Below are 15,934 nucleotides of genomic sequence, written 5' to 3' on the forward strand. Positions count from 1 at the left end.
TAGCAAAATTAAACTGCGATTTCAGTACTTCCTTTTAAGAGGAGCAAGAAAAATAAACTGCGATTACAGTACTTCTCCCTAAAAGGCAAAGATTTTGAATCGAACTACAATTCATTGATGAAAATCGGTTCACTCATTGAAAATTTTAACGATTGCAATACTTCCTCTTAGTAGGTGTAAGAGCATGATGGCACTTCACAGCCACGTAGAGGAGCTTTAACCACTTCTTCTTACTAAATTTTATCAAAATCGGACTAACCGTTATAGAAATATTGGTAATAATAGTTTTAGAAAGGGCCTTACTTGGGTGGGGCAAACTCCCCTCCTTATGAGGCACAGCGTCGAGACTTTTAAAGTGCAAATCTGTACAAAATTTCGATTCGAATGACACTTTATTCATGAAAATCGGTTTACGTTTCGATAATTTGAAACGATTGCTATACTTCCCCTTAACAAGTGTAAGAGCAGATCGTCGCTTTAATGTTAGGTAGGGGAGCCCAAACCCTGTCATCCTACCAAATTTTATCAAAATCGGGCTAAGATTTACAGAGTAATTAATGATAATAATTTTGGAGGGGGCCTTACATAAAAGGGGCTAACTCCTCTCCCATTCCATGTACAGCGTCGCGACCCCCAAAAGGCACATCTACATAAAATTCCGAATCGAATGACATCTCATTCATGAAAATCGGTTCACGCGTTTAGGCGCTACGTTGTTTACAAAAAAGGTAACAACAACAAGAAGAACAAGAACAAGAACATTTTTTGAAAATGCCGTTTTTGCTCATTTTGAGCATCTTTTTTCTCAATATCTATCAAATCTAGCTTGTTGGAAAAAAATTACAGTCATAAAGGAGGATTTGCCCTATATTTTAAAGAAAATTTGGGAATTTTATCTTTTATAGAAAAAGAGAAAAAAATTGTCAAAGTTGGGTGTTTTTAAACCTAACGCTTTTTCGTGCAGTTTTTGATGATCAACCCTTATACAACTGTCCTACCGGACAGTTTTAATAAATAAATAAATCAACCCTTATACAACTGTCCTACTACAGTTTTAATAATGCAAACGCGGGCGAGCACCGCATGTAGCGCGACAATCGAGAACGTTCAAAAGGAGTCTTGATTCCTTTTTTTTTTTTTTTTTTTTTGCTGCCTTGTATTCCAGAACAAATGATTGCCAAGGGCAAAGCAGGTTTGAAATTAATACATTTGGGTAACGCTTTCACAAACTTTGGTATTTATAGAAGTCCTCTGCGCAACTTAAATCACATAATTATGATTAGTTGACACAAATCAAATACTGATTTTCCAATGGTAATTTTAAAATTAAAAAAAAAACATTCCTGATTTTTATTTTTTATAATTTTCAAAAATGTTTCGATCCAATTATACCGAATATGTTAAGATATCAATCCTCTGGAGGGAAATTTATTTTAAAAAATATATAAGAAGCTAATTTTCTCAGATTTCATCCTGGACCACTGGTTTTCCCACTTCTGAGTTTTCTTAATCTTAGTGGCTTCTCTAAACCACTTAATTAATAGTTCATGATAAAAGGTGTTTTTGTAAGTGCAAATTAATTTTCATTTTTAAAATACTCGATCAAATATTTTTTGTCTGGATTTGGGAAACTGTTAGTTCAATATTTATTTCATTCAAAATGTTTTAAAAATTAAAATAATGAATCTCTCTTAAAATCTTACTTTTTCTACATAATATTTCTTTTTATTTCTTGTATTAATAAAATTTAGCAGTCAGTACAAAACGTCAATTCTTTTAATTTATTATATTAATTAGATTACTTAAAAGTAGGAGATTTGGTCGAAATGAAGTGCCTTTTTTCTGCCGTGTTTGGTAAATCCATTCAAGGCTAAAAAAATAAAAAATGCACAATTAAGTTTTATAACTATTATGTTTAGACGCTAATGACCATAGACGTCAATGCGCCGGGGAAAAAACTATTGTTTTATAATTGCTTTTTTATATTAAGTAGATTAGTATCATCTACATTCTAAAGGTATTTTTTACCCATCCGCTGCCATAAACTAACAATATATAAAATGAAAATTTATTAGACTGAAATATTCGTTTTAAAGTGGATTCATTGTTTGCATGATTTGGTATTTTTATTTACATACAAACCATCCATATTAAAAATATTAGCTTTCTACATGGTGGGAGTTGCGAGTTAATTTAAATGATAGCAGCTTAGATGTAAAATAAAGTAGCGTGGGAAATATCTTTTCCTGTATAAAAAATACTCAATAATAATTATTGTTCGGTAATGTTATTCCACACTTTATATATATATATATATATATTTTTAATAATTATAGTGCCAAAGAAGTATATTCATATGTATAAATATAATATTTATTCAATATAAATACGAAAAATATGTATATTATTTTTAATATTTTTATTTTTTGATCCAAAAATTTAAATTGTACATATAATGACTGCTCAATTTCATTGTTTAAACTAACAATAAAAAATAAATTTTTATAAAAATTGTACTTTTGTTTCATGTTTTTAATACCTTGATAGATTTGAGGATATATTTGTGTATATTGTACGTAGATAGAGTTATGCTAAAAATAGGGAGATTTTTAATAAAAAGGCCTGTTAGAAGGTAAAGAACAATTATGAAGGAAACTGATAGCTCACTTGTGATTTGTTTCTTTAGTATTTCAAATACTCTTCAGCACCTATGAAAACCTGCGAAAATTAAAAGTGAAAATAATGCTTTATATGCACGGTGACACTCTCATCAAAAATGTAGTTTTTCACTATTTTTTATGAGTTTTTTTCAATAAATTTTAAATAAACATTTATATTACTTTTTGCCATAAAATCATTATTTCTTTACTTCTTGCTCATTTTAGACCTCATTTCAGATTCAGCATTAAAATTACTGTCAGACTAGACTATTCTTATAAGATGCAGTTATTACAAAGCAAAAATAAATTTGTTGGAAAATGGGAATTTTAACATTATTATTGTACATTTTTTTGCATTCAGTTAAAAGAAATATAAATAAAATTTATTTTTCGGTTTGACGTTTACTGATTGTTGTAGTCTTTTACTTAAAATACAAAAGCAAAATACTATATTTAAAATAAAATTCTAAATGGTTCTCTTTTACGTTTAAATTTCATCATATTTTGTCAAAATTACCTTTTTAATTTTAAGTAAGAAATTATGTTAGATTTATATTTTGAACTCTTGTACTGTCTGAAGTGGGTAATGTCTTCTTTCATCTTTTTTCCCAAACCATTCGTCATGGGTGAGTGTACTAATCAAAGAACATTATCTCTTCTATCCCTTATAAAAGTAGAAAAAAGAAAACAGAACAAGAAAGGAATATATACAAATTCTTACATTTATATTACTTTCCTTATCTTTTTGCACTGGAGCGCTTTTCATAATTTTAAGTAAATTACGTAAATGCGTAATTTAAAATAATTTGTACAAATTTACTATCACGCCTTAATTAAAGTTCTTTTAGAGATTAGTGGCACCAGATTTCATGTTTATAATCACTATAAAAAATTTAAATAAAACCGTAGAAGTCGATTTTTGAGGAAATCATAAACTGAACAACCTATACAATGAAGTGATACTGCCGGTTGACCGATGTTGACCAAACCCGTTTTGTAAATTCCCTTAATACATATATAAATAAATACAAAATACTTATAAAATTGATGGATCAGAGTTTATATGGTGATTGAACTTACATTGATGATTTTGGATTGCAACTAAAAAATTCTTTACTTCTGAATTTGGAGTTCCATTACAACACATCTCTTCAAAAAGTGATATTAATTTAAGTCAGATAACTTGCTTCCGAAATTGGAAGTGTTAAGGTTTCGTATAAATTATTTCATACTTACACATCATACAGCTGAGAGGATAGACGTGTAGCATTAGAAATTAACTAGTTCACACGAGCAGTTGAGTGTGGGGAGGTAATCTATACTAGTTTTGAGCATATTCTTATATAATCTGTAGATGAATTTTTTGTTAATTATTTTAAAAATTTGTAGACTTCTCTCCAATTCAAGAGCTAAATGTCCTTATTTTAACCTTTTAATCTAAATACCTCAGATGCTTTATTTCTGAGTTAATCCATTATACAAACTTTACTTGCTAGTTTTGAAACTCTTCTCTTTACTTTAAAACCTGCAACTCATTATAGGCAAGTTTTTTGAAGATGTGACTTTCGGCGGTTAATTTTATATATACAAATTAAAGAGTGAGTGATCTTGTACATACGTACATAATTGTGGACTTTCATTGTTATAGTGATAATTTTTTTGGCACTTAATTGATAAGGTGTATGCCTCCCAGATTATAATATTATGAAATACATATGTTATATTTTGCGCTAATTTCCAAAAAGAGTAAGTAGAAGTGTCTTTAAATTAATTTCTCTTCTGTGTGGCTCTGAAGCACGTATTGGATGCAAAGTAATAAATTTTGTAAATAAAAATACGTAAGGAATCCAAGTATCCATATTAATAAGTAATAATTAATGAGATTTGACAGTCTATCTTCAAGATTATCAGTACTTATATGTAAGCATTACATAATTTATACATTATAGAATGTATTATTACTATACTTTTATCAATAACGTTCACAATTAGCATCAATTTATGCTGAAGATTGTTTGTAATGTTTCACATCAATTAACTTTTTCCCACACATTGCACAGATTCCTTTTTTATAAGCACAAGCTTGACAATAATTGGAGCCAACCTGATGTACTTTTTGGCGGCATATTCTACATGTTTCAAATTTTGCTGTGTAAGGACTAAATCTATTTTTTGAAGCAGTAACTGCCTTGTTTTCTCCAACCTTGCGTCCTCCACTTTCAACAGTATTTCTAGCACCAAGTTTCCACGGATCTGGAGTAATTACCCGACCCAATTTCTTTTCACATTTCGCACAAACCATCTTCCTGAAATATATAAAGCAGAATAAGTTCATTTCTATCCTGTTAATAAAACGTTGAAATATATAATATAAAAAAATAAAATATTTTTACTGTTTAGGCATGTTAACCTTCGCATGACACATGACTATACAAATAATACACTGGGGTACTTTTCCTAGCAATTATGAACAGCATGTGCAATCCAAATTAGGGAAGAATCAAAACAATTTCTGTAATTTACTTTAACAAATGTACATAAAACATACATAGGTCATGATGTGTAGGTTATATTAAAATATATCTATGTAAAAATGAGCAAAATACCTAAATGACATTAAAATTTAGAACTTTTACAATAAAAAATAAATTAACTGTTGAAAATACAAAAATAAATCAAAATATAGTAAGCTTATCCTATGCTTGCCCTACCATAATCGAGCAGAAAACTTCCTTTTTCTGGTTTAAAAAAAAACAAACAAATCTTAATCACTTACCAATATATTAATGAAGAGGAAGCGACTGAATAAAAGCCAAATCCATCGGTGCCTGTCTTTTGGCTCCCTGAATGAACACATATGTCTGTAAAGTTAGCAATGCATAATTGTCAGTAAAAACAAATATTTGCTGCAGTCTACCAGTTGGTTCTAAATAAAAAATTCTCCACAACCAACTATAATTGCCACATATTTTGAATTAGACTGGGAAAACCGCAGAGATTCCTAGATTCTCGAATAAGTGGCTATCTACTTCCTCCTACTTAGTATTCTTTAACTTCTAGAAACAAAAATACCTGTACAAAATGCGTAAATTCGAGAGGCAAATGAAATTGAACACACTCACTCCTCAAGAATTAAACGTTATTAATCTGTTAATAACCGTATGAGTTCCAACTGAATTTATAGAAAAAAAATCTAGTTATTGAAACTGTGTGGGATACCAAAAGTTAGATAAAAATTAATTGCAAATTGCTATAAATCTTAGTTAAAAACTTATTTAAGCAAGATTCTATTACTCACAAACATAGTAGTAAGATTAGATTGATGCACTCTTAAACTATTAATTTAAACATAGTTCTCATCATTAACCTGCGAAAGGTAATCTCCTTTTTTAAATCACAGTTTTAAATAATTTATAATTAAAATAATTTTTTTTTTTGTTGAGCTTTCAACTGAACTTAAATACATCTGAATATATGTAATTTGCAACCGTCTAGATAAAAAAAAAAAGTCCTACCAAAGCGAACGAACAGTTACGTTAACCTTTGCGAAGCACTAGCTAATGCAGCAATATAGCTATAAGCTACACAATATTTGCACAGAATGCGCTGCTCTCCATTCAACATGGCTGCTAGACCTACGTTTCTGTATTTATAGTATTTTTCATAACTCAGTTCGTTAAGTTAGCAAAATAAATATACGCTCAATTCAATCAAACAGAAATATTACAGGCTCAAACCTACTAGAATTAAGAAACATTTATTTGTCAATATTCTTTTATTTAAAAAAACAACCGATAATTAATTTTTGAACCAGCTGCTATTTTAGCATAATTTTCGCTCTAATGTAGACTTTTATAATTCATGGAAGTCTATATAGAACGTGTTCACTTGGACCAAGTTGAGATGCCAGAGAGATTTTCAGAAATAAATTTCTAAATATTGCTGCACGAATTTTACATTCAGTACCACCAAGGACTGATTAAAGTTTGAAAAAGTGAAAGGAAAAATTTTGGGCACGTCTAGTTGGGATGCCTACTTTGTTTCCTTAATTTCTTAATATTGCGGCTCACCGTTGATTTTTCACTGTTATTGTTGGTTTGTGCCAAAAATCAGATCAAACATCAGTTGGAGGGATTGGAGCGCTCTTACTCTGAGATTCTCTTTCTCTTTTTTATAAGCTGTTGATCAATGAACTCAAATTAATTCGAGAGCCAGTGTGATATTCATTTTATTACAGAATGTTTACTTCTATCAGACATTCTTAGTTCTAATCTTAGTCATTCTTCCATTTCAAAACATCAACTCATACTTAAATTCCGATAAATTCTTCGAGTAAGATAACCGTTAATTATCCTCGACTTGGGTGGAGATATCGCCAATGGTTTAACTCCTCAATAAAAACACACAGTTCACAAAGTTATGTACAAAGGTTAATTAATCGTCAAAAAGAAAACAAATCAGCAATTACCGAAGATTTCATTCATACTTCAGTTCGTAATTTCATCCAATTAGAAACTTTCAAAAAAGTTTAGTAAATATCTTATTTGTTTCTAATTTCCCCCCCATTTTTCTAAAGAGATTGCCCTTATTACTAATGGCGCTTACTGACCCCTAGCTGCTACCCAAATTAAAGCAGTTGTAACTTTAGTTTGGCAGTGTTCCGTGTAGGTTGCAGCACTAGCTTGCTCACCTAATTAGTTTATCTACAGCCGTTCAGCCTTCATGTAGACAACAGTGTTTTAGTCTGTTGCTTCTAACTGTCCTGGAAATAGTGGATCGCACTTCTCTATTTTGTTGTCACACTTTTGATTAATCGGTGAGTATTGCTTCAAACTCATTGCAATATTTTTTTCTTACAAAGTTTCACCTTTAAGTAATAACACCATTATATTTGGATTCAAAACTTCCTATTGCATTATTTACATATGACCTTCCTCACTTTAAAAGTATGCCACGCTGCAATGAGTGAATAGATATGTTCGTGCTTCATACTTTGAAATAACTTTACCAAATTCAAGTAATTTTAGGTTTGTATTCAGGATGTTTAAAAGTTAAGTAATCGTCAATTTTTTTGGACTTAGCTTATAACGTTCAACTACCCAATTAAGTATTGAGAATAGGGGCGAAAACAATATATTTTTTTTTAACAAAGTTGATACTAGCAGGATTCAGACTGGGTATTTCCTTCTTGTAAGTTCACATTCATAACTACAGAACCATTGGTACCCTCCCCTCAAATAGGATACAATTACAGAAAAGAAAGGTGAAGAAAACAGCGTATCTTTTATTTCAGTATTAGTCTAAAGTGATGGGTTCATATTTACATTTATAACATTACGCTAAAGTACATTGAAAGTTGTTATTATTGTTATTGATGTTTTACATCGTATGTAATTTTGAAAGTTACTATTGTTCTTTAAATATGGAAATTATACCATGTAATAAAACTGTTCAAATGAGGAACTAAGGTATCCAAATTTGCAAGAAGTTTCAATTATTAGTCAGCGAATAAACCGCGTCAAAGGTTAACTAACAAGTTAGTAAAAATAAGAAAAACCAAAGACGAAAGAGAAGTCGCATTGTTAGTCAAGTGATGATTTTCTTTTGACTAATAATGTCTTCAACATTAATTTTCCAGACACAGAGCAATTAAGCTTTTTATAAAATGGAAGATTCATAAAGTAAAAATTCGTTTGGGTTAAAGAATTTCCTGTTATCGATGGAGAAAGTGGAGCATGGGCTTAGTACCAAAGGTCTCCAGCGTGATGTGTCCTACAGCACCAACATCACATTGTTTTCACTTTCTGTACTTGTTAAATGAAATATTTCAAAAGTAATTCGGAGGAGAAATTGTGAACTTTTCATTCAAAATTTAATTAGCTCAAGCTTTTCTAAGTGGAAGATTCTTACTTTCGAGCTTTCGCCGGAAATACAAGTTTACAGTAAGTGAAAGTGTTTTTAACAAATTATGATCTGTGTCTATGGAATGTGTGAATTCAAGTAAGTGTGAAATCACAGAAACCCTATTTGTCACTGGGCAACCCGATAAGCCATTTAGACACAATCTGCCACATTTTTCATTTTGTTGCCCGCTGTAAATACTCGAGTGAATTTTTGTAAGCACAGTACGCTAATTGTTGTTATGTAAATCTATAACTTTTATTAGACACACCTTTACAAGGAAATAAGATGAGGGAGGCAAACTCCTTTGACGTTAATTTCATTGTAATGCCGTAGCACTTTTATAATGATATTAGAATAAGGTAGGTAGAAGAAAACGGACGAACAGTGGTGCAACTTGATTGAATAGTTTTTTCCTACTTTCATTAATAATTTTTTATACACAACATGTCTATTACTTTTACTTGAAATACTTTCAAATGAAACTTTATTTTTAAATGGGATTCTTAAGGAAGGATGAAATTAAATTCTCGTCTCAAGTGCCGTTTTAGTACATTATGAAGTTCTTAAACCTCCAGAAGTGACTTTACCTTTCTCCAACAGTGTCATTTCATTTAAGTGAACGTTAAAGTTTAAAGAAATCTTTTAATTGCGGTAAGAGCAAATCATGCGAGTCTCGCAGATGTTTTTACCACCATCCTGCCACTACGCTGAATATTCGCCGCAACTTGAAATTCTGGGGACCTGAACACGCAATGTTATTAGCACTTGATGCATTTAGAAAAGATATCAATTTTTTTAGTCTTACGATATTAAAAATTAAATACAAGATTACAGATTGCTCAAATTTGGTTGCTTAAGTAGCTTCTTTTATTAAGGTTACAAAATAAGTTTAAGTACTCGCACCCTCACCCCACTAAACTAAAATTTTCCAGGCAAGCATTTATTATTAGGCTTAGGTTTTATTACGTAAAAAAAAGGTAGAAAGTAAAGTTTACAAAGTTCTGAGAATGTTCGATTAAAGACTTTCTGCAGCAGAGTAAATTTCGGTTTTATTTTGTAAGCGACATTCAGTTTAATTTTTTGTGTTGTAATTTTTTATTGGAAAGAGGGCTTTAACCGCAGCTAGAAATTAGCGCTCCTTCCGGAGGAAAGAAGAAGAGAAGTGGGGCAAAAAAGAGATAGGTCCGAAGTTGAGAGCTGGTTACATAGTGGATTTTGTTGGATTTTGCCTTCTCTGAAGGTCCTTCAAGTAAGAAACGGAAGGAATTCCCGGGACGGATTTGGCAGGAAGTTAAGTGTCAGCTCTAACTCAGACAAATCACTGAGTAATAAGTTGTGTGAGTGCCTAAGGTACAACACGAACCATTTTGCTGGTGTTTGATTAGTTTTGACTATTTAGAACTATAAACTTTTCCCTACGTTTATAGAATATTTGTTTATTTTTTTCGTTCAAAGGGCGAATAATTGAATTTTAAGGTTATTTTTATTTCACATTGATTAAGCTAATAGATGCTGTTTAAAATTAGTTCCATTTTTGTTCCTTCCCTGGCCATAATTTGTTTGTAAATTCAAATTTCACTCATACAGTTTTATCATAAGTTATAAATCTTAATTTGTGAGGAGTTAAGTGTAAAGGAGTCAATATTAAACTACAGATAACATCATCCCATAATTAATTGTTAATGTAGTAGAGATGTGGACTCACATTTGAAAAATCAACGTTCGATCCCAGATGTGTAATTTTTTGGATTTTTAAAGTTTATTATTAATGTATACAATTTCCTAAATTTTATTATCTCTTTCTCCTATTTTTATTCGTACTCTACTTTTTTTCCCTTTTGGTCAGTTTTTTGTTTCATCTTACTTCCAATATTCAAAACTAAAGTTTCATTTTAGTAAGATGAAACAAAAAACTGACCGAAAGGGAAAAAAAGTAGAGTACGAATAAAAATAGGAGAAAGAGATAATAAAATTTAGGAAATTGTATACATTAATAATAAACTTTAAAAATCCAAAAAATTACACATCTGGGATCGAACGTTGATTTTTCAAATGTGAGTCCACATCTCTACTACATTAACAATTAATTATGGAAAGCTCGGATTCGAGCGCAGCTAGCTCGAACCAGTCCTTTTTATTGTAACCTCCATTCCAAACACTTGACAGAAATAAGAGAACATTTTGTGTACGCTATTATGGTTTTAACAAAACTGATCGAAAAGATTCCCGATATTGTTGAGAAGATATTTTTATTCAATTCTACCCATCGACCATGAAAATTTCTCGAAGGTTAGTCCTTGAGAATTTTTCCATTAATTAGATTTAATTTAATACATGAATTCCAATTTTGGTTGCTGATTTTTCAGTGTATTAGCACTTTTCTGAGTTGGTCATATTAATTATCTTTCAAGCGATTGTTATTTCTTTATTTATATAACGCCTCTTAATTGTTCATTTTTTTTTTGCAAATCAAACTAGCATTATTTTCATTTCATTGTGTTCAAGGATTTGGGCGCAAAGATTAATTATGTATTATATAGCAGAATGAACACATATATTATATCTTTAACAAAAACTTAAGTAAAAAAAAAACAGCAACATTCCATTCACACTTCAGCTCGTAATTTCAGTCATTTAGAAACGGTCGCAAAAATTGCACGTGTTTTTTTTCAAATTTGTGACTAATTTTGTCCAACATTTCTAAGCTAATTTCCCTTACAATTGGGACTTTTTAAGTACTTAGTTACTTATTGTTTTTGAGCAATGTTTTCATGAAGCCTTACAGAAGATATTAAAAAAGTATAAAAATCCTTGTACTTTTGGAAATTTTATAAAAATTACTTAAGTAATTTTAATTCGTAAATTTTCATTAGTATTTTTTAGAACTTATTAGATGTCACAAACCCTTATGCTGGGCATTTGCATTATACGACATTTTTAATTAGTACTCTATTTTTATTTAAAGAGTACCTAGTACTCCATTCAACTTAGATTGCCTGTATAGTATCAGATGTTTTATAAAACGTATAAACCAAACAAAATTACGGTAAAATTAAAAGCAGACAAAATTAAAAATTAAAAAACATTCTTTAAAATGCAACACCAACATGCATGAACGAAATTATTTTTTGTTTATTTGAAATCAGAATTAAGTGCAAGTTGGGCACAGTAGTACAAAGCTAAAAAGGATCATAGTGTACTGTGAAACTACCGTCGCTTTACGTTTAACTTTTGATAATTGCCTATTATGTTAATTCATTATCAATTAGTTAAGCGTTAAAAATAATAATTAATGACTAATATTGTTTTTTTGTAACAAATACTTCCACTTAGTATGTATAATTGCAGGATGTCACTTAAATGTCACTCATTCTAAATTCTTCTTGCCTAATCTGATCAAAAACGGGAGATCAAAAAATTGTCAAAGTTGGGTGTTTTTCAACGTTACGCTTTTTCGTGCACATTTTGACGATCAACCCTTATGCAACTGTCCTACCGGACAGTTTTAATACAGTCCATGATATGGTTTTCGGTGATCGTCGAATCAAATTGTATGAAATAGTAGAGGCCACAGGCATATCGCGAGGCACAGTGATTATAATTTTATACGAAAAATTAGGCGTGAAAAAATCTCGGCAAAATAGGTGCGCCACTTTTTTTCTCCTTTTCTATAAGAGATAAAATTTCCAAATTTTCTTTAAAATATAGGGCAAATCCTCCTTTATAACAGTATTTTTTTTTTGTGCAACAACCCAAATTTAATAGATTTCGAAAAAAAAGTTCCAAAAATGGGCAAAAACGACATTTTCAGAAAATGTTCTTCTTCTTCTTCTTGATAATAATTAATAATAACTCTATATTAATTATTAATTAATTAATTAATAACTCTGTAAAAGGGAAGGGATTAGCAATGCGGTTAGCGTACTGGACTCCCACGCGGAGGTCCTGGGTTTGAATCCAGCTGCTGACCCTTAGATTTTCTCTTCCTAGGAGCTTCTTTCAGCCCACTGTCTGGTGATGGACAGTGTTGTCTGTAAGGAGAGAACACTGCCCGGAGGCCGGCAGTGCACTGAAAAAAGCTCTGGGCCAATAACCTTAGATGTTGACCCGCCTTAAATCATTTAAAAAAATAAATAAATAAATAAAAATAACTCTGTAATCTTCGCCCGTTTTATACATACTAAGGGCAAACATGAATCACAATTTGAAAGGGTGGCGAATAAACTCTATCGTGTGTTCGATTCTAAGGCTGTTTTGGCGCTTTTCATTCGCAGTCCTGGTGAGTTTTTACGTCGGTAAATAACCGTAGACGAAACATAGATACACTCCAGTGACTAAAGAACAGTTAAAAAAGCGAATAGGGTCCGAAGGCGAAGATGGAGAAATCGGCCGGCAGAATTATGGCTACGGTTTTTTATATGCACGCGGAATTATTACACCGATTACTTGGAGTAAGGTCAAATAATAATAATTGCACCGTTTAAGCGTAGAAATAAAGAAAAAAAGTCCTCATTAAAAAAAAAAATCCTCTTGCCTCAGGACAATGTATGGGTGCACACCTGCGCAGTTTCGATGGCCAAACTTATGTCATTAAAATTCGAATTATTACAACATCCACCGAATGACAGCGACTTTTTTTATTTCCAAACTTGAAAAAATAGTCGGCCTACAACGGTTTACGTCAAACGAGAGGTCATCGCCCAAACTGATGCCTATTTTGAGGACCTCCGAAATCCTCATTCTTGGAAGGCTTAAAAAAGTTGAAGAAACGCTTGGAAAAGTGTACACAGAGCTAAAAGAAGATTATGTTGAAAAATAAAAAAAATTACCCATAATAATTTGTTTTTATCAATTTTTCGAAGGACTTATTGAACACCCTCGTATATCTTATTCTAATTATTTAATCATATACTACTTATACATAATAATGGTATAGATTTTTTAGGTAATTTCTCTCTAGATCTTCTCTCTACAATATTATATGCATAAGTGCACATGAGAAAGAAAGAGATATGTAGATTTTTAGGGTAGGCAGTTGATATTTAAGTACTTTACTGTTTGTTCTCCCACCTTTATTGAGATCTTTACTGCTGCACTGAAATTAATAAAATCAAGTAAAAGAGATGGCTGGTAATAAATAATACATAAGTAAACCGTCTGATCAGCTGAAGACTGTCACACCAGGCTTGAACGAAGGCGATCAATTATTTAATTACAAATTTTCATGTTATAAATACTTAAAAAAATTAATGAAAATGTAATTTTGTAAAATTATTTATATGATATCGTTATAAAATTTTCAAAAATAGAATGGATTTTTAACTGTATTATTTTATTTATCATCTCGTGTAAATCAAGAGTGATCGAATAACTTCATGTTCTACAGGTGAATTTGAAATTGTTCAAAAATAGGTAATATTGAAATAGAAATATTGATAGGATATTAAAAGCAAATATTACTTCTAACTTGTTTGCTTGTAAGCTTGCGAGAGAGAAGTGGGTGCAAAGATGGCGAGGACAAGCAGTTGGCGTGGGATTGCAGCAAACACACCTACCTGTTGCTCTGCCCACACTCAAAACATTTCTTACTTCCATCACTCAGCCACTAAAACTCCTTCAACTGCAACTAGTACCAACCATTTCTACATTGATTTCTCTCTTTTTTAAGATTTCCTTGAAAATGACCTCTCTGATGTTCAGGTGCTCACTGCATTCAAATCTTTCTTCTTCTTCTTAGAACCCCTGAGTCAGCGTTAATGGTCGTCTAGCTATCTTAGTCTTCTGTCATTTTTCTGCAGTATCCTATTAGTTCAAGAAATTGCTTGTTTGGTTAAGGGGTCTTTGGAATTGATAATTAGGCAATAGCCTGCAGTTCTCATGGGCTCAGACGGATTCAAGGACCCGAAATAAGGTGTCCGAGAAATATGAAATTCCAAATCGAATGACACCACATTCATAAAAATCGGTTCGCACGTTTAGGCGCTATGTTGTTTACAAAAAAGGTAACAAGAAGAAAAAAAAGAACATTTTCTGAAAATGCTGTTTTTGCCCATTTTCAGTAACTTTTTTCTCGAAATCTATTAGATCTGGGCTATTGCAAAAAAAAAAAATACAGTTATGAAGGAGAATTTTCCCTATATTATAAAGAAAATAAGGGGATTCTATCTTTTAAAGAAAAAGAGAAAAAAATAGTCAAGTTAGGTGTTTTTCAATGTTACACTTTCTTCGTGCAGTTCAACCCTCATACAACTGTCATACCGGACAGTTTTAGTAAGTCAAGTATTTTATTTTTGTTTCATAATTTGTAAATGCGATTATCATAAGTCTACGTTGCAGACTGAAGAAGTCCGTGCAATTTGTGTTTAGTATGTAAAATGTAAACATCATTTATTGTACGTTGGATGTAATAAACACATTTATTATTACTGGATGACTTCAAGGCAGTCGGGCGGTTAGAGGTGAGCCCGTAAAGCTAACGTGTAATGTGGTACTGGGTTCATTTCCTGGCCTAGGCCTTGGCTTTATTAATTGCTTTTTTGGGAAATTGATAGTGAAGTACGTTTTCTAGTCACCTCTGTCGTCGGCACCCAATTTGGTAGTAGGGCGTAAAGCTCGACTGATAATATAAGCGTTACTTAACTTTTTTCCCCTTGGAGAACTACATTGCGCAAATCAGGTAATGGAGCTTATATAAGTCTATGACAGATTTTAGCTTCCGTTTACAACCTTTTGTAACAATACTACATTTCTTGCATAAAAATGCTTTTAAAGTAATGCGCTATACTTGTAACTAGGTTGATAGATAACAAAAAGAAGTGTACTTGGCCTTTAATTGTATACAATAGTTACAATAGTAATTGTAATTCGTGTGCGCTGGTCGGTTGGTTCTCTCCAACAACAAATATTCTGAATAAGAGAATATTTTAGTAATAATCATTTCCGGGAAATCAATCTTTTTAATTGATAATTTTATTAAAGTGTATACAGAATGTAACATACTCAGGTTTACTAGCGTGCACATCACTAAACCAGCACTTTTTAAAGAAGATAGCAACATCACAGCTTTACATTGATACATCACAATGAGAGAGTATTTGAGAGAAAAGCCCCAAAATTGTCCTTATTTAGGGATAGAAGGAAAACTCCATGTGTGCAATTAGTATACTAAGTTAGAAATGTGGCATTGCTGGATAACATAGTTGACACATATTTATCTAGCCCTGCTTGCAGAGGTTACATTAATCAGTATGTAGAGAATATGACTTCACTTAAATTTCCATCTCTTACTGAATAATATACCTCTGACGATGGATGAATCTCTGACCTCTGATCAAGGATACTATAAACATGCGTGAATAAAATCAGCGATG

The 15,934-nt window shown here is 31.4% G+C and overlaps 2 protein-coding genes across 8 annotated transcripts in view; one reads left to right on the forward strand and one right to left on the reverse strand.

The window, feature by feature from the left end:
* Positions 1-4,503: 4,503 nt before the first annotated feature.
* Positions 4,504-6,313, reverse strand: LOC141455678 (cysteine-rich PDZ-binding protein). Of its 5 annotated transcripts, XM_074130930.1 has the most exons (4): positions 6,176-6,252; positions 5,959-6,027; positions 5,437-5,521; positions 4,504-4,966 (listed from the first exon to the last, which is right to left on the reverse strand). In XM_074130930.1, the coding sequence occupies exon 4, from the start codon at positions 4,960-4,962 to the stop codon at positions 4,660-4,662; it is 303 nt and encodes a 100-aa protein (XP_073987031.1). In that variant the 5' UTR covers positions 4,963-4,966; positions 5,437-5,521; positions 5,959-6,027; positions 6,176-6,252; the 3' UTR covers positions 4,504-4,659. The 5 variants fall into 5 exon arrangements, with proteins under 5 accessions (XP_073987031.1, XP_073987033.1, XP_073987032.1 ...); XM_074130932.1 differs by lacking the exon at positions 5,959-6,027 and having other exon boundaries at positions 6,176-6,313; XM_074130931.1 differs by lacking the exon at positions 5,959-6,027 and having other exon boundaries at positions 6,028-6,232.
* A 1,020-nt stretch (positions 6,314-7,333) lies between these two features.
* LOC141455675 (CD109 antigen-like) overlaps positions 7,334-15,934 on the forward strand; it is a 70,890-nt gene continuing 62,289 nt past the window's right edge. For 2 of the 3 annotated variants that reach the window (XM_074130922.1, XM_074130921.1), the window contains exon 1: positions 7,334-7,476. The gene's annotated coding sequence lies outside the window, so the exon portion shown is untranslated. The remainder of the gene's footprint in view (positions 7,477-15,934) is intronic. The other variant, XM_074130923.1, reaches the window with a different exon arrangement.

Source organism: Rhodnius prolixus, unplaced genomic scaffold (genome assembly GCF_049639745.1).
Source record: "Rhodnius prolixus isolate KJV_2025 unplaced genomic scaffold, Rpr scaffold_4, whole genome shotgun sequence".
In the NCBI taxonomy this organism is placed as follows: domain Eukaryota; kingdom Metazoa; phylum Arthropoda; class Insecta; order Hemiptera; family Reduviidae; genus Rhodnius; species Rhodnius prolixus.